Source organism: Silurus meridionalis, chromosome 6, assembly GCF_014805685.1.
Source record: "Silurus meridionalis isolate SWU-2019-XX chromosome 6, ASM1480568v1, whole genome shotgun sequence".
Lineage (NCBI taxonomy): Eukaryota > Metazoa > Chordata > Actinopteri > Siluriformes > Siluridae > Silurus > Silurus meridionalis.
Window position 1 is genome coordinate 5,022,008 of NC_060889.1, and position 19,724 is coordinate 5,041,731.

The following is a 19,724-nucleotide window of genomic DNA, read 5'->3' on the forward strand; positions in this document are numbered from 1 at the left end:
TTAGTTTATTTGTTCTTTGTTGGGTTTTTTTTGCTATATAATTTCTTATATACATAAAAAAAACATTTAACATTTCCCTACTTTTTTATGCATTTACTGTACTAGTTCTGTACTCGCTAAAAAGAAGTTGTTTGGTGTTTTGTGTGTGCGTGCGTGTGTGTGTGTGTGTGTGTGTGTGCTAATAAAATGGCCTCTTTTGTTTCACCATTCAACAAAAATTATTTCAAAACATACAAATACACAAAACAAATGTTCATCTATCCGTATGAAATTTAAAGGGGGGAATACATTATTAATCTGTCGCATCGTTTTGTGTTTTAGTTCATTCTTAATTTTTTCTTTCTTTATAGAATCAAAATCAATGAAAGCCACTGTGAAGAATCGATTCCTCCGAATCGACACTATTGTTGCCCACCACCCCACCACCCATCTCTCTCTCTCTCTCTCTCTCTCTCTCTCTCTCTCTCTCTCTCACACACACACACACACACACACACACACACACACACACACACACACACACGATCTCTCTACCTAATCTCCTGGCAGTCGGCTCTCGCGCCGTTCTCTGATTGGCTGCCTGATTGAGTCGTCCAACAGGAACACGCTGCGGTGGGTGGAGCGATGAGAAGCGTAACGGGGACCCGGAAGTACCGTGTCGCTGTGATTTCTTTCTTTAAATAATTAAACGTGTTGGTAGAAATATTACATTACTACATTACATTAACATTAACATTTCTCCTCTAACGTATGAACATCTGCAATTTCCGTCACCTCATTCGTGTTATCACTGAAACTACACAGAGTGCATTATGACTGAATCACTTGGGATTCGGTCCCTGTCTAACAGAGCTTTAGGTTTGTCGCAGGGATTTGTGGGTCTTGTATTTCAAAATGTCGCCATTCTTGCACTACTTACACTACTTACACAACCATTAAAACTACATTTCCCATCAGCCATTTCGCCACAGACGGGGGTTTGTGTTAAATAGGTAAGGCGCAGGTGGTGAGATTAAATACACGGGTTATTTTTTATTAAAACCTACATCTTTACAATTTCCTGCTATTTCTCATCACAGATTTATCTTATAGTTTTTATGAAATTTTGTGTTAATTGATATAAAGTCCAAGTAGCATTTATCATGTGTTTAATTTTCCTTTAATGTAATTACAAAGCATGTGATTAGTATGAATGAGTGTCATTAATTGTAGTTTTATGAAAGTATGGAGAACATCTCCGTTCATCAGAGAAGATTTGAAGCAGCTGCTAAAGTGATGAGGAATTTACCTGCAAATGGTAAGAACTCTTTATTACATGTTATTATGTAGTAATGATGGTGTTCCCTGTTCAATAATTTAATTAAGTAACAAATTAACTTAATTGTTTTTTTTAATGAATAAATTAATTCATTACTTAAAATTTGTTTTTTCTTTGGGATTGACCATTACCCATAATGCATTAAATTTATGATCTCTCTCTCTCTCTCTCTCTCTCTGCTCAGGTCTGTTCGTGCCATCTGATGCCATGCTGCTCACGTTTCACACCTACCACAGACAAGCCACAGTCGGACCGTGTGACACCACTGACCCCCACCACCCGGCTGCTCTGAGTAAAACCGAGTGGTGAGAATCACAGCGTCAACGTTCATGAGGAGACACACACACACACACACACACACACACACACACACACACACACAGAGGAAACACAGGGTGTTAGTAAAGTCAGGTACTGGTGTAGGAGAGGAAGTGAGGAGGCCTGGGGTGCATCAGTGTTCACATTCTTTCCAAAGGTGTTTAATAGGGTTTAAAGTAGGAGATCTTCCACTCCAACCCATGGACAGCAGATCTTCATGTGCATTGTCATTCTGGAACAGATTTTGGGTCTCCTACATGATAATTTCATGCCCCTGCATCCAAAGACGTTTGATGCACTTGTTTGTGTAGGAGTGTAAAAGCCAAGAGTAAAAAAGTAAAAAAAAATTACTTTTTGCCCCGGTGTGTGTGTGTGTGTGTGTGTGTGTGCAGGGCAGCCTGGAAAGCGTTAGGTGACATGTCTAAGGAAGAAGCTATGAAGGCGTATGTTGAGGAGATTCTCTTGGTGAGTGTTTTCTTTTCAGTTGTGTGTGTTTTCCAGAATCAGGTTTATTTTTGTACAAGATGATTTTTTTCCTCTGTTCAGATTTTGGAGATGATTCCTGTGACGGAGGAGGTGTGCGACCTGCTGAAGGTCCTCGAACCATTTTACGAAGTGGTGGAGGACGAGGATGAAGATAAAGATGATGACACGACCAGCAAACCTGCGATGTCGACGTTCTCAGGTGGCTTTTAAAGAAGTTATAAAAATAGAAGAATCATTCAGAAATGACTCGATATTTAATAATAGCAGTGAAAGAAAAATATCATTAATACATTTACATTTTTTATAATATGTACAAAAGTATATTTATATTTTTTTATATAATAATATGGATTTTTTAATCATTAATAAAGGTTAAACTTTTTTTTTTTTTTTTTTTTTTGGTCAACAAATATGTTTTAGGCGCATTAAAATATTGAAACAATCCCTCAGTATATACTGTGATTTATATTTATAATTAACACTTCATCAAAATAATTCTATGTGAAACAGGAAGCAGAAGTTCTGTAGAAGAAGAAGAAGAAGAAGAAGATGATGATGATGTGGACAGAAACCACGATGCTGCAGGTAAACATTTAAAATCTGTGGTCTATCAGTATCAATGAAGGAGGACTAGTGGTGTGTCTGTTGTAGTAAAGGAGGTGTGGCCTATCTGTGTTAATTTCAGTGATGGAGGTGTGGCCTATCTGTGTTAATCTCAGTGATGGAGGTGTGGCCTATCTGTGTTAATTTCAGTGATGGAGGTGTGGCCTATTTGTGTTAATTTCAGTGATGGAGGTGTGGCCTATCTGTGTTAATTTCAGTGATGGAGGTGTGGCCTATCTGTGTTAATCTCAGTGATGGAGGTGTGGCCTATCTGTGTTAATCTCAGTGATGGAGGTGTGGCCTATCTGTGTTAATTTCAGTGATGGAGGTGTGGCCTGTCTGTGTTAATTTCAGTGATGGAGGTGTGGCCTATCTGTGTTAATCTCAGTGATGGAGGTGTGGCCTATCTGTGTTAATTTCAGTGATGGAGGTGTGGCCTGTCTGTGTTAATCTCAGTGATGGAGGTGTGGCCTATCTGTGTTAATCTCAGTGATGAAGGTGTGGCCTATCTGTGTTAATCTCAGTGATGGAGGTGTGGCCTATTTGTGTTAATTTCAGTGATGGAGGTGTGGCCTATCTGTGTTAATCTCAGTGATGGAGGTGTGGCCTATCTGTGTTAATTTCAATGATGGAGGTGTGGCCTATCTGTGTTAATCTCAGTGATGGAGGTGTGGCCTATCTGTGTTAATTTCAATGATGGAGGTGTGGCCTATTTGTGTTAATCTTAGTGATGGAGGAGTGGCTTAAGTTTTAGTGAAGGAGGTGTGGCCTATCTGTGTTAATCTCAGTAATGGAGGTGTGGCCTATCTGTGTTAATTTCAGTGATGGAGGTGTGGCCTATCTGTGTTAATCTCAGTAATGGAGGTGTGGCCTATCTGTGTTGAACTCAGTGATGGAGGTGTGGCCTATCTGTGTTAATCTCAGCAATGGAGGCGTGGCCTATATGTGTTAATCTCAGTGATGGGGGAGTGGCTTAAGTCTTAGTGAAGGAGGCGTGGCCTATCTATGTGTTTTAGTCAAGGCAGCATTAAATATAGATTTTGTTAGTATATTGACATTAATTCTAGGAAAATGCCTCAGTTTCTTGTCTCTCTCATGTTCTTCTGTCGATAACACAAATGTTTATTGCACAGATGTAACGAGGCTAACGGTGGCTAACAGAGCTGAGAGAGGAGGATCTCCAGTGTGTAGCAGTAGCATCTCCTCTCTCAGCAAAACCACACACAGCTCCATAAACACCTACGAGGAAGAGGAGGAACCGGAGCACAGCCTGCAGACGAGCCGAGATTCTCCAGAGCGCTTTCTTCAACTCCTCACTGATGGTATCTGACATCGCCCTGTCATAGAAAAGTGTGGCGAGGTAGGTGGTGCCAAGTGATGATGTCACTGATGATGTCAGATCGCCTTACAGATGGCGATGATGTCAGTGAGCCCGAGGAGTCGAGTGAGGTGTACAGTGACCTGGTGAGATGGGAGGAGGTACAAACACACCACATTTCATTTCCATCATACTTTCAGAAGAGTTGTTTTTCTCCCACAGCACTGGGTTGCTAGGGGGCGTGGCCTAAAGCGTGTGGGCGGTGCCTGTGCGTTTGAAGCGCACATACTTAACCCACAACCGAAAACTTTCCATATAAGGATGAACAATGAATGCTGGCATAATTACTACAGTGATTCGGAAGTTTGCGCACCCTTCCTTTCATTTCCTGTTTTTTCTAAATGTGATCAGAAAATTCTCCAGAACTTGAATGATTTTAAAGGAACACATTTTTGTTACATGTTTTACAAATAAAATAAAATTAAATCAATGAAAAAACAACGGCACATTTCTTGCTTTCGTTCCATTCAAAACTGATGGGGGGTACAAACATTTGCTCTCGGCTGAACGCTCTGATATCTGGAGAGAAGAGCTGAAGATCTTCCACGTTAATCATCCACTCGTGCTCTTCAGGGTCCTAGTGCTGGACAGGTTCGAAGAATAAGGTTTATTTAAATAGTATTGGATTTTTACATACAATACAAAACACAAATCAGTGTGTGTGTGTGTGTGAGAGATTTTACAATATTCTCAGGAACGTGTAGGTGTTTCTGTGATCAGGTTCCTCTAATAAAGTTTACTTTGGTAGTCTGTTTAAAGGTTAAATCCAGCAGTGACGCCTTGCAGATATTTCACTCGCTGATGTTTTCGATCTGATCTGATTCAGGGTTATTTATCTTCAAAATTTCCTCATAGGCCCCAGCGAGGATTGAACTCGCGACCCCTGGTTTACAAGACCAGTGCTCTAACCACTGAGCTATGGAGCCTTGCGTAGACGCTCCCGCGCTGAGGAACATGAAGAACGTGAAGAACGTGCTTGTCTCCAGTAACTGCTTTAAACGTGTACATAAAAGATAAAAGCGAACGTCATCATGTTTTGCATTCCAGGGTGTTCACTTCCTGTTATTTATAATAACCTGGAGTTCATCCAAAAAACACTCTTCTGATTGGTTCAGAGCAGAAGGAAGTGAAGTTTTGTAAAATGATTTGATAAACCGTCATATAAACCACGAAACACGTTTGAAATCCATTTAGTTTTCATCCTTTACGTCTACTGTGCAGAGATTCTCTCTTTCTCTGTTCTTTCTATCATTTACATTTATGTATATTAATATTGTTTGTTTGAATGACATGAAGGAAGCGATGCTTTAATTCATTAAAAACGCCGCAAACTCGATCGCCTGCAAAAAGTCCACTGAAGATTTCCTTTGTCTTCCACACGCCCAGAATAATGAGTGTGTGGATATTAATGCCTTAATAAATATGCATTGCTGGCAGTTTGTATGTAAATTAGGGGGCGGGGTCATGCCCTGCAGCCTGAATAATGAGCGAATATATTTATATTCTACACCTCGCTTTCGTATTCCTTTATTTTGTGAATTATATTCTAATTTGAGTTCATGTTTGGCACTGAAGTGAGAAAGCAGTCCCTAGTCCAGGTCCAGGTTCTTTACACACAATGAAACAGATCCTCATTAGCGCCTGTAATCATCTTCTTTTCTTCCCAGCAGTGATGTAAGCCGGGGTGTGTGTTCATCTCCCCAGGGTTCAGGAGGCCTCCAAGCAGCTGCAGCTCCAGCCAAAGAGCTGGAGGGGCGAGGACCGAGTACAGAGGGCGTGAGTCAGGATGGAAGACCACATGGAGAAACACCTCCCCCCTTCTGTAGAGCGGCACATGAAACGCTCCAATCTGTCATGGTGTCTGCGGAAGGAAGAGGCGAGGGAGTGCGTTTATTACTATGACAAAACCGAACAGTTTATTTCTAGTTGCACCTCCTGAACTGGGCAAACTGTCAGCGCTCCGTTAGCAGAGCCGCGAGAAACACGCTGAGAAACACCCAAACGAGCGTAAATCTTCCAGTAGCACACTTACCATAAATACATCTTCATCCAGAGCCACTTACAATTATCGCATTAAGACACCTGAGCAGGTGAGGCTTAAGGGCCTTGCTTAAGGGCCCAGATTGGTGATGCTGGGATTCGAACTCATAACGTTCTGACCAAAGTCTAACACTTTAACCACTAAGCCACTTCTTCCATATAAACATGCAAACTGTCACAAATGTACAGCGTTTTGTGTCAATGATGATCATTTTTGTGAAAGTTCTTCCTTCTTTCCTCCTTCAGGGTGTGAGTTAGCAGGAGATTCTCTCGCTCCTGTCGTGACATCGATGAAGGTTGGCGAGAATTTGGTGAACACGCAGATCGTTGTGGCCTTGTCACGGCTGCAGGACGACATGCGGAGTGTATTAGCGAAGCTGGACAAACTGGAGGCTCGGGCCATGTCCCAGGTGAGTTCATGTAGGCAACAAGACAAGACGAATTCACACTCCTGTGAAGGACGTGGCAACTTGTAGCCTCAGCCTACAAAGTCATTCATGAGGAAACAGCGATCTCTGCTGGCTAGGAGGAGAAATCTGCACTAACTTTGTGATGATGTTCTTCTCAGGTTGAAAGGTTCGCTCTTCGCTCTCAGACTCGTACAGCTCTGGATAACAAGGTAGGTGCACACGAGTGTAGGAACATTGGTGCAGATTTATTTTACACCGGTGACCTGTTCGATTTAACAGCGACGTCCTGTGTGTCAGATCTCAGCGGCGTTTCTACTCGCCTGGCCTTTTGTCGCTCACTTTTTGGTGCAGCTTTACTTTCAGAAGAAAAGGTTTGTGCAACACATTCAAATTTTGTTCAGATTTAAATCAGAACTTTCTATGTGCTAAAATAAAATGCCTTTTTTTATAAATCCAATCTGAGGTGGACACGTGTGTGTGTGTGTGTGTGTGTGTGTGTGTGTGTGTGTGTTTTCTCATTTTTCAGAAAGATGAAGCTGTAAATCTCAGCTAACGATGGAGACATGAACAACTCGAGTGAAGTATTAAAGCCATAAACACCTTTAAACATCACCAAGACCTGAGGCCTGAGAGATCCAGTCAGATTCGAGGCTTATGTTCAGAAAAACCGAGAAGAAAAAAGAAGAAAAGAAATTTACTCAAACGACAAAAATTGTAACGCAAACGTCAAAATTGTCGATCTTTTAAACGGGGTAGTAACCGAAGTAGCGTAAAATTGTTGGTATAAATGATTATAGCTTGTAGAATGTAACATTAAGACACAGTTTTCTTTTTTGTAATGTAGAACAAGTAACAAAATACAATTAGATCTCAAATATTAAATGTTTCGCAGCAGGATTTTACGAGTTTTGCTGCTGAGGAAATTAGCTAAAGGTCACATCAGCTCATTGTCGGATATAAAACATATTAACATGTAGTATTTCTATTTTTCTGTCTATTTATTTATAAAAATAATAAGAATAATTTGGTGTTGAATAAACAACTTTGTGACTTTTCCGTGACTTTCTTTGTCGTTCTTGTTTGCTAATTCTTCTTGAAGCAAACATTTTATCTTACTCAAATCTACTAATTTTTATATATATTGATCTCCCTCCTTTAGGATAAACTATATGTATGCTAAAATAATATTAAATTCTTTTTATACAAATAAATAAATCAATAATAATGATTATTGGAAACATCTTAGTTCAACACGGAACCTTAGAACCAGGCTCTTGTTTCTCCCCGGTGCGTTTTAGACAGAGCGCCATAACATATACGCGTGTTTGGCGTGTTACTGCTCGCGATTTAGAAACAAAACAAACAAACAAACAAGAATTGATGGATGAAGAAAACCGAGAAGCGCCTTCAAACTGGATCACACAACATCCGGTGGTGAGAAAATTCAGTGTTTTATTTTACACTAATGACATTTTTCATGTCTTATTTATTGCACAAACCTTTTCTCCACTTTTAAACATACAACTGTGCATTACTTTCTGATTAATAATAATAATGATAATAATAATAATATAAAGGCTTACTATGAATAGAATTTGTACCAAAATAATTGAAAGCACGTGTCAAAATGAAATATTCACGTGTGTCCGGACAGGGAAAAAACGCATGAAATATATCATTAGTATAAAATGTTTAGTGATTTCGGTACTGATCAGTGACTCAGTGCAGTAATTTTATTATTCTTGTAAGAATTGTGAGCGATTTTGTGCGTTGGTGACGTCATTTGTTGGTCATTAGGTCAGGTTATAGTGCAGTATAAATGTGGACAGCAGAGGGCGCTGATCAGTTCACACTCTTTTTAGCTAGCTGTCATGATGATGATTTTGCGTTTATCTCTTGATCTTTCTGTTACACGGACGATTTGTTCGTCTCTGGTTCAGTACCGAGACCTGCTGAAGCTGGGCGTGGAGGACGACGCGCAGGTGTACGGAGCCTTCCTGGTTTACCTCGACCTGACCGAAGGTGAGACGACAGGTGTATTATATTGTATTAAATCGACGTCCTCCTGGACCTGGTTAGCTAGCGCGTGAGCCAATTAGCCGTCCTGTTTGGCCGCTGTAGCAGCAGGTCGTTCGGTTGTGGCGGTTCGTTAGTGACGTGTTTCCCGTGTGCAGTTCGGCGCTGGACGAGCGTGAGCGCCGTTTCCTGTCCTGATCTTAAGGCGGTTCTTCTGGAGGGGCGCGAACGAGACGGAGAGGGTCTTCGGGTGGTGTTTCCTCTTCCTGCCCACCGGAACGTCAGTCACAGAGAGTGAGTGAACAGATACGAAGAAAACTAATCCTTTAAATCTAAACTATCTAATCTAATCCTGAAAAATGCTTTTTTTTCATGAATGAAGCTAAAATGGTGTGTGTTTTGTGTCAGTTTAAGGTGCATTGTGGGTCGTGGAACTCCCATGCTCCTTTGCGCCGTGGCCTCTGACTCCACGTTGGTGTATCAGCAGCTGAGCGACGGCCTCGTGACCCCCGACCCCCCCGTGGACATCAGAGACCTGGGACGTCGACAGCACCGTAAACGCAGGGTCCAGATGTGACCGACTTTACGTCTGCAGGTCTGAGACATGAGATTTGTGCTCCAGCAAGAACCAGATCTACTGAATAACCTGCTCATTTCAGAAGGTTTAGAGACTCTAAAGACTCTGTTTACAAAAAAGTACTTTATTTATCTACGTTTTCACAACATCGCCTTCGAAATAGTCCCCTAACACAGCGCCTCCTAGTGTTCTTCTGGAGCGTGTTCTGGAAGTCTTCTTATCTTCTGCGGTTTGCGCGGTGTCAAACGGTTTCGGGAAGAAGGCGGAGTCAAAGCGCAAGAGCCAAATGAAGGTCGGTGCTCCCTGTGACTGTGCGTGTTAGAAAACCATGTCTCGATACCACCTCGTAATTTCGTACAAAATTAAACACAGTGTGTGGGTTGAACACAGAGACTAGCATGCTAACAGTATGCAGGTACTGTAATAACGTGAGCTAGCGTGCTAGCTGTAGGAAGGGCGGTGACAGTTGTTGGTGTGTGTGAAGCTAGCTACGAGGACACTCCGAGTTTTATATAAAAAGTTTTATTATGTTTGGCAGACAGAGGGGAGACACGGGGACGGAACAGAGCACTTTAATACGGCGATGCGCTAAAAAGCATGTCGTCCTTCTTGTGTTTATTTGACGTATTCTGGCGCAATTAGCGGCTCGACAGCGACATGCCTCTGCTCCCTCAGGCTGCTTTCACACCGTAGTGTTTATTGTAGTTTTCTTTCAAACGAACGACAGATCACAGGTCTGGGATGGGGGGGACAAGAGGAAAATCCATATGGCGGCTTTGTCTTTTTATAAAGAAATAGGTTTTAAGTCCGTGAGTTGATAAGTAGCCGGGGATGGGGAAGTACGTTGCCATGGTTACGCGGGGGTGGGGGTGAGAGAGGTGTGAAAGTGGCCTTGGGGCTCGTCACGAAAACGTAGATGCTGAAAGTCCCAAAAACGTTTACAAATAAACTTACAGACATGATGATGAGGAAAAAATACTTTCCCAACACACGCGTGTGTGTGTTTATATATATATATATATATAATAAAAAAAAGCCTGGAATGTGTGGGATGGAATTAAATTTGTCCTTTTTTTGTTTTTTCCCCCGGGACGTGACGTCACGTCTGGAAGGAAGAAGGAAAAGAAAGAGGAGGAGAAGAAGCGGAATGTCCGACGCTCGTGCAAGAGGCGTGAAGGCGCCAAATCCCAGACGGCGTTAATGTTCATGGCTCCGTCTCAAAAATAAAAAGGAAAGAAAGGCTTAGTGTAAGGCAAGGGCACTGTAACCATGACGACGGCGACGTCCATCCGCTTGTCGTCCCCCGTGTTCGGAGCGCCGAGTAAGGAATGTAAACAGGACGCGTTGTGAAGGGAGGAATAAGGGGGCGTAAACTCGCTCGGCCCTCGGAGGACAGGAAGGATGGAGTGATCATCAGGAGGAGGAATAGAGGGATGAGAGCGTCAGGTTATGTCACGTCCTCCTCCTCAGAACAGTAGTCGCGTCCCTGAAAGACAGAATCATACAGGCGGTGAGTCGAGGACGAAGTACCACTTCTTACATACGTGACTCCGCCCTCAGTGTTAGAACCTCAGCTGGGGGCGTGGCCTACCCTCGTGAGACGTCTCACCTTTTCGATCTTCTCGTCCAGCATCCTGAAGAACTCCTGCTGGCTCTCGGACGAGTGGATGCTGCACGGAGAGGAACCGAAACGTCAGCGAGAGAATAAACGTGCGCACGTGTGTAAAAGACTCGCTGCTCGTACTCACCTGATTTTATTAGTGTTCCCACCGGACTCTTTGTGTTTGCCTTTGTGCAAAAATGTGCTCTTCTCCTGAAAACAAGCACACACACCATCACGCACGAAACAGTGACGCGAAAACACTGCACCTTCATGAGTCACGTGATCTCACACGGACTCGTGGGTGGGGCTTTAACCATATGCAAATAAAGATGGGGCGGAGGAATCTGATTGGTCATTAGCCTCTCGGCAGGACGAGATTCCTACAAACTAACGTGATCAGACTCCACGTCTAAAGCGGCGGCGTTTTGTAACATCTTAAAGGTGTAATGTAAAACGTACGCCGAGGAATAAAACACTTAAGGACGTGTTTTAGGGAAATAAACCTGTCACGTGTGTGTGTGTGTGTGTTACCAGGTGCTCCTGGTTGCGCGTGTTCATCCGCTCCTCCTCTCCCCCGTGTGCGTATTTCACCTTCTCCACTCCTTTCATTTTGTACTCGTCTAAAAACAGAAACATTCATCACCATTTCTGTGGGCGTGGTTAATAATGGGCAACAGGCTCCGCCCACTTTGTATACGCCCCATTACAGCACGGTTCATTTCCCTGTAAATAAAATCTAATCGCTTTCTTCACCTGGGATGTTTTTTTTAACAGCTTACATGCAGTTTCACACGTTTTATACAGAGAAACCACACACACACACACACACACACACACGTACGTTAATAAAATAAGAGGTTAAAGGTCACACTCCTGATTTTACCTGTGTACCAACTTTCATTATAAACAAAGATGATATGGAGGAAGGGAGGGGTGGAGGGAGGGAGAAAGAGAGGGAGGGGTAAAGAGAGGGGGAAAGAGGGGTAGGGGAGAGAGGGAGGGAGAAAAAGGGAGGGTGGTAGAGGGAGAAAGGGAGAGAGGGGTAGGGGAGAGAGGGGTAGGGGAGAAAGGGAGGAGAGGGAGGAGGCGAGGAGGGGAGGGAGGAGGCGAGAGGAGGAGGCGAGGCGAGGGAGGGCGAGGGAGAGGAGGAGGAGAGGAGGCGAGGAGGAGAGGAGGAGGAGGGCGAGAGAGGAGGGCGAGAGGAGGCGAGGAGAGGGCGAGAGGGAGGAGGCGAGAGGAGGCGAGAGAGGGGCGAGAGGAGGGCGAGAGGAGGGCGAGAGGGAGGGAGAGGGAGGAGGCGAGAGGGGGCGAGGAGAGGCGAGAGGAGGGGCGAGGAGGCGAGGAGGGAGAGAGGAGGCGAGAGGAGGAGGGAGGAGGGGAGAGGAGAGAGGGAGGAGGGGAGAGGAGGGAGGAGGCGAGGAGGGGAGAGGAGGAGGGAGGCGGGCGAGGGAGGGAGAGGGAGGAGGCGAGGGAGGAGGCGAGAGGCGAGAGGAGGCGAGGAGGAGGCGAGAGGAGGGCGAGAGAGAGGCGAGGAGGGAGGGCGAGGAGGAGGGAGGCGAGGAGGCGAGGAGGCGAGAGAGAGGAGGCGAGAGAGGAGGCGAGAGGAGGGCGAGAGGAGGGCGAGGAGGGAGGGCGAGGAGGGCGAGGAGGCGAGGAGGCGGAGGAGGCGAGGAGGCGAGAGAGGGAGGCGAGAGGGCGAGAGAGGCGAGGAGAGAGGGAGGCGGGCGAGGAGGCGAGAGAGGAGGCGAGAGGGGCGAGAGGAGGGCGAGGAGGCGAGAGAGGGGCGAGAGAGAGGCGAGAGGGGCGAGAGAGGAGGCGAGAGAGGAGGGCGAGAGAGGGAGGAGAGGAGGCGAGAGAGGGAGGGCGAGAGAGGAGGCGAGGAGGGGAGGGAGGGAGAGGAGGAGAGGAGAGAGAGGGAGGGCGAGGAGAGGAGGCGAGAGAGGAGGGCGAGAGAGGAGGGCGAGAGAGGAGGCGAGGGAGGAGGCGAGAGGAGGGGAGAGGGAGGAGGCGAGGAGGAGGCGAGGGAGGAGGCGAGGAGAGGAGGAGGGAGGGAGGAGAGGAGGCGAGGGAGGGCAAGGGAGGGAGAGAGGGAGGGCAAGGGAGGGAGAGAGGGAGGGCCTGACCTGCAGAAAAAGCATCTCCATTGCTGTGGGTTTTGTCCCGATCCTCCTCATCCCCAGGAACGGACGACAACTGCTTAGCCGAAGCGCAGCCCATCACTCACTCACACAGCCCTCTCTCTCCAACATGGTACAGTCCTCCACACCTGAGCAAGAGAGAGAGGAAGAGTTGAAAGGTGGAAGGAGAGAGAATGAGAGAAAAGGGAGAGAGAAAGAAAGGAAAGGTGGAGATGGATAGAGGGATGAATAGAAGTAAGACACTCTGGGACACTGAATGTCAGTATAAACGGATAGAAGTGGTGTAGGAGGAATAAAACACAGCTGGGACACGCTGCTGCAGGACAGCAATCAGGAACAGTCACTTCATCAAAAGTTTGTGCCCCCTTCAGTTCCAGCAAACAGGACTGACTGATGAGAACAGAGGCGCATCTGCTTCTCTTTCCTCCTCCTGCAGCTGGAGAACTTTTCTTCTCTGGACAGGAAGCAGACAAAAACCCCTTCAACTCCCCGGGACTCGGGTGTAAATCTGTCAGAGTCGAGTCCCAATCCACGTCAAAGTGCACTAGTTAGTGCGCCGGTCGCCGTGACGTCACACGGCGTGCACTCAGGCCGCGGTAGGGCGCAGGGGGAGATTTGGAGCGAAGCCCGGACTCGGGGGAGAAACGAAATAAAACGAATTACACACACGCACGTTTCTCACCCGAGACACGAGTCAGACACTCACGCGCACGTCAGGGTTTTTTACACGCACAGATCTGAGTGTTTTATACAAACAGGAAGAAGAAATAAAAAGGAGGAAATGAGATACAACACTGAGGCAGGAGCGCGCGCGCGCACACACCCTGATGGCGGCGGCGGTGGGGGTAATTAATGGCCTCAGCGTTAAACACACACACAAACCACCCCCCAGGAGAAGGGCAATAAATAAACACCCCCCCTGAGCAGGACAGAGTCCTCACAGTGCACCAGCAAGAGCGTTGTGGGAATTTCAGCTCGTTGTGTGAGAAAGAAGGCGGAAAAAACATCAACAACAATGAAAACAAACACTCCCGGGGAGGTTTCCTCCCAACACACCGATTAAACCCGTACACCTTCACCTCGTGCTCACCTGAGCGAGGCTTACCTGAGTGCAGAACTCCGTGTTCAGGTGCAGGACAGCTGCGATTTACACACAAACACACTGCTGTCCGCGTCCTGCATGTGAATTCAGCCGCAGCAGCACAGGCACATGCGAAAGCAAAAGGTTCGCTGGTCGCGTCCCAATCCTCCCTCGACTCCCTGTGTAGGCGCCCTACTTATTGTGCGACCAAAGGGGACACCGAAGAGCCACCTAGTGCACTAGCTGTTCATTTGGGATTCATCCGCGCTACGAGGTCCACTTAAACAAAACGAGTTGATTTTAGTTCCTTACAAAAAGATCTTTATTTTATAAAAAAATAAGCATAAAAGTTTAACAACTTTCAACATTTATAAAGTCACACACACACACACACCTGTATATCATATACATGCATATTAATTTCATATAATCTAATATGCTTCATCGAGATATATTTATACATGTAATATATATTTATCTAACACATGTATGTGTATAATTAAACTATTCCTTTTAAATTATAACAAGAACGATTGAAAAGCCGGAGAAATCTGTGAACAGGATGAAAATGAGGTACTTCCGGTACCGATACTCGCGATTTTCCACTTCCGGTTCCCTATTGGGAACTTCAGTTCATATAGAAAAGAATAAATGTAATTTATAAACTTTATTTATTAATAATTAATATGTGAAAGACAAATGAAAGGAAATGCGAGGAATTTTGCGTCCACGTGGCGACCGGAAGCAGTTCCTTAGTCTTTGATTTAAAATATCGGCTTAATTATAATAATAATAATAATAATAATAATAATTAAAAAAAAAAAATCAAAAAACCTTCTTGTAGGAAGAAAAAACAAAACATTTATTCACAAACCCCATTTGTATTTAAATAATTGTTCAAAAAAAGAATCTTTAAAAAAAATAGAAATTTTACACAATGATTAAAATGTTTAAATCCTTTGGTCATCAGTGGTTTTATTTACTAACATCTTCAACACTATTCCAGCACAGCCACCAACATTCCAACAATGTGCCACTTCATGTAGTCGCTCCAAAACATCCTGAAAAAACGTAAAAGTTTCCACACCCTCACACACGTGACACGTGAACACTGATTCAATAACTCATATTCCACTTTAGTGACCTGAACATCATTTTATTCAATAAAAATCACAGAGTTTTGTGTGCTGAGAGAATTTCATCTGAAACTTTATACATTTTCTTCTGGCCATATAATAAGCTCCGCCCCCAGCCACCAAAACTCCACCCCTTTTCCTTCAAAGGAACGTGAAAATAGCACAGTTGTGTACAGTCAGAGGAGGTCATGTGACTTTCTGTATAATGTATCACTTAACAATCACCTGAAATATAATACTACTGGGAAAAACATCAGACCTAAAAGCTGAGATATAAACCGTAGACGCTGTTTATCAGCTCAAATATCTTTCATCTCGCAACTTCACAGCAGCAGGTCAAAGCTCTGAATGGATCTCTAGCCGTGTACGCGTGGGTGAAAACGTGTTTCTCGGCAGGAACGTGACAATTGGGGTCCGTTTGTTCTTTATGTCGTTCCTCTGATACTAAACCCCGAGCAGCTCCTGCAGTCTCGACTCCCCTGAGAGCTGAAAATCCCTCCAGAAGATTTACACCACAAGATCAAAGTCATCGCGCTGTAGAGAGAACGAGAGAAAAAAGGAAGACAGAAAGAGAGAAAAAGAAAGACAGAAAGCTGTAAGTGCTTATGGAATAGGATTATACTGCTGGGGACAGGGTGGGTATTTCACAGGGTGTCTCTTGGGGACATGTCCTACCTCCTCATTATAATTCATGACGTGCTGCTTGATCTTGGATGAGTCCACCCAGGTCACAAAGTCCTCCATGTTCCTGTCAGGAGAGGAGACACTCGTGAGCTAGCCTAGCATGAGAACCCCAACCGAAAGTTACACCGGCTCGGATTTTTGCCAATTTACAGAAAAACATCTGACCTCGTGACCAGGAAGGCGGGATCGGTGACGATCTCAGGGCCGACGCGGATATCTGGAGGCGAGTGAAGGAAGCTAGTGTAGTGAAGAGCATCAGAACATTTACATGTGACCACCTCTCGCTCTCAGAACAGATTCTTCTAACCAGACTCGTATCGTAGCCGAGCCTCTGGTGATAATTAGAGCGTAATTAGACTTTAATCAACTGAGTTTAAAACCAGAGACACAGGTGGATAACTGGTTATGTGAGAAAAACCAACGGCAGTCCAAGTTCCAGCTGCAACACGACGAGAGATTTAAAGGAAAGCGCTATTAGCTAACACCTGTGCAGATGATTAGCCTGACAGGGAATTAGGGTGTAGGCTGGAAACCGGTTATTCTTTCAAAAACATGAAGGATACGCCCCTGCTCGATGAACATGATGGCATTCTTCAAGTTCTGGGCCATGCGCAGTTTCAGCATCACCCATGGCAACCGCCTCCTGGAGGAACATCAAAGGACATGAAAGTTCAAGATTCACGTGAAATGCAAAAAAACCCAAAAAACATCCAGCAAACAAATACATCTCTCTCTCTCGCCACATGCTCCTGAGATACCCTTGTTTAGGTTCCTGTAGACTTTCTGGACCTGTCTGATTCATCCCGATGACCTACCCTTCAACTGGAGACCACTCACTGCAGCTGAGGATGTTCTCCATGAACATGAACAGTCTAAAGACCCTTAAGGTTCCTGTGGAGAACCATGAAGATGGATTTGGACTGTAATTAATATAACCAGTCTACTACAGTGGCTCAGGTCTACAATCACCATGAACGAGTCTCCATCATTGAAGTGGTGAAAACCTCAACAGTGATGAGTTCCCTTTTGAGCCTGGTTCCTCTCAAGGTTCTTCCTCATGAAGTCTCAGAGTTTTTCTTATAGAGACCAATTTATTCATTAAACTGTGATTGTAATCTATTTATCTGTGTGAAGCTGCTCTGGGACAAAGTTTAAACGTTGTTTAAAAGCGCTCTACAAATAACACTGAATTGTGACAGGATGGATGCAGTAACTGTTTACGACTGCGTTCGGCTGAAAGCATCTGGTGACCACGCTGGGTTCCTGGACCTATCAGGAGACAACAGACTCGCCCATGACTTACAGATTCCCACGACCCTGGTTGAAGAAGTCGTACCTGCAGAAGGACGAGGCGTTGACGTTATTAGCGAGGCCGAGGCTCTGTTTGGTGGGGATCAGGCCCATGCTGTATCTGTTCATAAAGAACACAATGTCATTCATCACTTGTTTAAAATAAATGAGAAAAGAATAAACCAAATGAACAGTGTTTTTATATCAAACTCGATCAGATCTCAGAGTCGGTTCCTGTTACGCCACATTCGTCTGGGATGTAGGTCCTTATAAAAGCTATAGAACACTCAATCCCTTCTCAACCTCTCAAACAGGAAGTGGAAACTCCCAGGTCCTGAAAAGGTACAGCTTCACGAGTGACTGTTACATCACCGAATCTGGAGACTCCTTCCATAAACTCAAATCTCAGAGCTGCAGAGATAAAAGCGGGGTAGAGGTAAACGAGTAGGACGTACAGTTTCTCCAGCAGCTGCGCCGTGCTCTGAGCTCTGAACCCGTCTTTCTCGTCAAGGTCATGGATCTTCTGCGCCAGCTCCCGGATGCTGCGGCTCAGCTTGTTGTACCTACAGGAAACAGGGGGTAAGTGGGCGGAGCAAATAAAAATGTTCGCTGGACACAGGGTACACGCTTCAAATCTACACAACACCACTTTAATAACACAATCAATACAATATCACACCTTTATTAAAATTGTTATTTAATTCAATACATAATCAAATAAAAGAATTGATATACATTTGGAATGCTTTTCATTTGTATTATTTTCAACAGTGTACAATATGGTGAAGTTAACAGTGAAGGAACACGTCTGGAATTCTGTAGTAAACAAAAACGTGTTGAAGAACCCAGAGTGCGTTTTATATTCTCGATTCTCCAAGGTAGCTTCTTTTCGTTTTGATGCCGCTTTGAAGAGAACTCCTGGTCTTCTGGCTTCAGTTTCTTGTGCAGAGGAAAATGTGAGTTCAGAGTCAATAACCCTCTCAGTGCTACTACACCTACTGTACAAATCCATATTATAGCAGGAAACATCAGATAAAGAACAAGAAAAAATCCATCATTACTTTAAGAAATGAAGCTCAATTAATTATCTCAAGAACTTTAAATATCTCCAAAACCATCAAACGCTATGATGGAACTGATGAAATGAGGCTCTCATGAGGACCGTTCAATAAAAAAGATTAACTAAGAGCTACCTCTGCTGCAGAGGATACGTTTATTAAAACTACCAGCCTCAGAAACCACAGATTTTCATAAATGAATTCTGGAGTTCGAATGGCAGACATGTTTCAACATCTACAGTTTAGAGAAGACTGCGTGAGTCACTTCCATGATCGAATTGCAGAAAAGAAACCACTTCTTCAGAAGGAGCAAAAATAGAAACGACTTGCTTGAGCCAAAAAGAAATGGACATTAGGTGAGTGGAAAATTGGTCTGAAGAGTCGTAATTTGAGATGTTTTGGTTCCCACATGTCTTGGTTAAACATACAGACAGTGAAGGACGGTTCCTGAATGTGTGGTTCCCACAGTAAAGCATGCAGGAGGAGAAGGTATGATGGTGTGGAGACACTGTTGGTGATTTAGTCCAAACTGAGGTCACATTTAACCATGACATCTCATCTGGTTTACACTTAGTGGGACTATCATTTGTTTTCCAACGAGACCATGAACCTAAAGATACCTCTAAAGTTCTGCATTTGTTTAAGAAGAAGAGTGATGGAGTTAGGACCTGGCCTCCACAGTCACCCGATCTAAATACAATCGAGTTTGATTGAGAGTGAAGGAAAAGCAGCACACAAGCACTCAACACCTCTGGTGAAGAGATCATGAAGCTAATGAGGCTACAAATCAGTCATTAAATCTGAATGAGATTTCTTGAAGAATCTTTACTACATAATTCCAGACGTGTTTTTTTATAGTTTGGATTATTTATTTACTGATTTTCACACACGCGCGCGCACTCACTCACTTGGTGTAGTCCTCTCTCCTCTCGATGTGGTATTTCCGCATCACTTTCACCTCGTGGAGATTTTTGTCCACTTCCCAGTTAATAAAATCTACTTTCTTTAAGAGCTTCTGCTCGTGAAATCTTAATTTCCGGACCATTTTCTTTTTTCCGTCACACACAAATATAAACCGTAAAAGAAACCGCGAGCCCTCACGTGCGCGTCTCCTCCTCGCAGTGCTGCGTGCCGCTTTACGACGCTGCTTCGTTCCGTACTGCGCATGCGTGCTATTTCACGACAGTACGCCGCGTTTGCGGCAACTCGTTGCAATACTTGTGCACTCAATTAGTTTAATATTCACACATTTCTCGATGTTTGGAATCATTTAAAAAGAATTTTTTTCATTCCACCAATTCATAGTTCTTCTGGCAACATACACTATACGGACAAAAATGCATATAGGAGATTTTCACTGAAGGATCGGCTGCGAGACACATGAACGGCCTAAAGATCAATGAAGTTACTGAACAACTCAAGAACTTTGAGGATTGATATCAACAGTCTGCTACAATGTGCTCACCACCACAGTTTGCATGAACACTTCTGCATTCGAGCATCTATCACTAAACACTCAACAAAGATGGAACTGTAATGAATCACATTCAGTGTTGAGGGTGAAGACGAGGTTCCCTTTAGAGTCTGG

General features: G+C 44.3%; 4 protein-coding genes and 1 non-coding gene across 19 annotated transcripts; 2 read left to right on the forward strand and 3 right to left on the reverse strand.

Annotated features, from left to right (window-relative positions):
- Nucleotides 1–672: 672 nt before the first annotated feature.
- On the forward strand, nt 673–7,614 carry acbd5b (acyl-CoA binding domain containing 5b). Of its 9 annotated transcripts, none has more exons than XM_046852293.1 (13): nt 673–992; nt 1,213–1,297; nt 1,503–1,623; nt 2,029–2,101; nt 2,183–2,321; nt 2,633–2,707; nt 3,859–4,047; nt 4,125–4,204; nt 5,808–5,979; nt 6,390–6,553; nt 6,712–6,762; nt 6,833–6,924; nt 7,080–7,614. In XM_046852293.1, the coding sequence occupies exons 2-13, from the start codon at nt 1,225–1,227 to the stop codon at nt 7,093–7,095; spliced, it is 1,245 nt and encodes a 414-aa protein (XP_046708249.1). In that variant the 5' UTR covers nt 673–992; nt 1,213–1,224; the 3' UTR covers nt 7,096–7,614. The 9 variants fall into 9 exon arrangements, with proteins under 9 accessions (XP_046708249.1, XP_046708250.1, XP_046708248.1 ...); XM_046852294.1 differs by having other exon boundaries at nt 1,224–1,297; XM_046852292.1 differs by lacking the exon at nt 673–992 and having other exon boundaries at nt 999–1,297.
- Nucleotides 4,957–5,029, reverse strand: trnat-ugu. The gene has a single exon. It is a non-coding gene; the product is annotated as a tRNA-Thr (tRNA).
- A 226-nt stretch (nt 7,615–7,840) lies between the features above and the next one.
- tsen15 (TSEN15 tRNA splicing endonuclease subunit) lies at nt 7,841–10,398 on the forward strand. Of its 7 annotated transcripts, none has more exons than XR_006926161.1 (5): nt 7,841–7,987; nt 8,494–8,575; nt 8,728–8,863; nt 8,978–9,438; nt 10,259–10,393. XR_006926161.1 is itself a non-coding variant. In XM_046851787.1 (5 exons), exons 1-4 carry the CDS (start codon nt 7,934–7,936, stop codon nt 9,144–9,146), a joined length of 441 nt encoding a protein of 146 aa, XP_046707743.1. In that variant the 5' UTR covers nt 7,841–7,933; the 3' UTR covers nt 9,147–9,164; nt 10,263–10,398. The 7 variants fall into 7 exon arrangements, 4 of the variants coding, with proteins under 4 accessions (XP_046707743.1, XP_046707740.1, XP_046707741.1 ...); XR_006926162.1 differs by having other exon boundaries at nt 10,263–10,392; XR_006926163.1 differs by having other exon boundaries at nt 8,978–9,231; nt 10,259–10,385.
- On the reverse strand, nt 9,653–14,164 carry zgc:55943 (uncharacterized protein LOC406337 homolog). Its single transcript, XM_046851788.1, has 6 exons — nt 13,993–14,164; nt 12,873–13,015; nt 11,281–11,369; nt 10,895–10,959; nt 10,756–10,816; nt 9,653–10,632 (listed from the first exon to the last, which is right to left on the reverse strand). Exons 2-6 carry the CDS (start codon nt 12,964–12,966, stop codon nt 10,594–10,596), a joined length of 348 nt encoding a protein of 115 aa, XP_046707744.1. The 5' UTR covers nt 12,967–13,015; nt 13,993–14,164; the 3' UTR covers nt 9,653–10,593.
- Nucleotides 14,165–14,923: 759 nt separating this feature from the next.
- imp3 (IMP U3 small nucleolar ribonucleoprotein 3) lies at nt 14,924–19,294 on the reverse strand. Its single transcript, XM_046851783.1, has 7 exons — nt 19,045–19,294; nt 17,534–17,641; nt 17,125–17,199; nt 16,352–16,431; nt 15,954–16,005; nt 15,780–15,852; nt 14,924–15,638 (listed from the first exon to the last, which is right to left on the reverse strand). Exons 1-7 carry the CDS (start codon nt 19,179–19,181, stop codon nt 15,612–15,614), a joined length of 552 nt encoding a protein of 183 aa, XP_046707739.1. The 5' UTR covers nt 19,182–19,294; the 3' UTR covers nt 14,924–15,611.
- Nucleotides 19,295–19,724: the final 430 nt, after the last annotated feature.

What these genes read in the sequence shown, in the direction of transcription:
- acbd5b (XM_046852293.1), top strand. Translation starts at nt 1,225, where the DNA reads ATGGAGAACATCTCCGTTCATCAGAGAAGATTTGAAGCAGCTGCTAAA. An exon ending in GCTCTGAGTAAAACCGAGTG is followed by an intron (nt 1,624 to 2,028) that starts GTGAGAATCACA and finishes GTGTGTGTGCAG; the next exon opens with GGCAGCCTGGAAAGCGTTAG. An exon ending in CAGAAACCACGATGCTGCAG is followed by an intron (nt 2,708 to 3,858) that starts GTAAACATTTAA and finishes TTTATTGCACAG; the next exon opens with ATGTAACGAGGCTAACGGTG.
- tsen15 (XM_046851784.1), top strand. Translation starts at nt 7,934, where the DNA reads ATGGATGAAGAAAACCGAGAAGCGCCTTCAAACTGGATCACACAACAT. An exon ending in TTACCTCGACCTGACCGAAG is followed by an intron (nt 8,576 to 8,727) that starts GTGAGACGACAG and finishes TCCCGTGTGCAG; the next exon opens with TTCGGCGCTGGACGAGCGTG. An exon ending in CGGAACGTCAGTCACAGAGA is followed by an intron (nt 8,864 to 8,977) that starts GTGAGTGAACAG and finishes GTTTTGTGTCAG; the next exon opens with TTTAAGGTGCATTGTGGGTC.
- zgc:55943 (XM_046851788.1), bottom strand. Translation starts at nt 12,966, where the DNA reads ATGGGCTGCGCTTCGGCTAAGCAGTTGTCGTCCGTTCCTGGGGATGAG. An exon ending in TGGAGATGCTTTTTCTGCAG is followed by an intron (nt 11,370 to 12,872) that starts GTCAGGCCCTCC and finishes TTCTGTTTTTAG; the next exon opens with ACGAGTACAAAATGAAAGGA. An exon ending in GGGAACACTAATAAAATCAG is followed by an intron (nt 10,817 to 10,894) that starts GTGAGTACGAGC and finishes CTCTCCGTGCAG; the next exon opens with CATCCACTCGTCCGAGAGCC.
- imp3 (XM_046851783.1), bottom strand. Translation starts at nt 19,181, where the DNA reads ATGGTCCGGAAATTAAGATTTCACGAGCAGAAGCTCTTAAAGAAAGTA. An exon ending in GCGCAGCTGCTGGAGAAACT is followed by an intron (nt 17,200 to 17,533) that starts GTACGTCCTACT and finishes CTTTATGAACAG; the next exon opens with ATACAGCATGGGCCTGATCC. An exon ending in TCATGAATTATAATGAGGAG is followed by an intron (nt 15,639 to 15,779) that starts GTAGGACATGTC and finishes TTCTCTCTACAG; the next exon opens with CGCGATGACTTTGATCTTGT.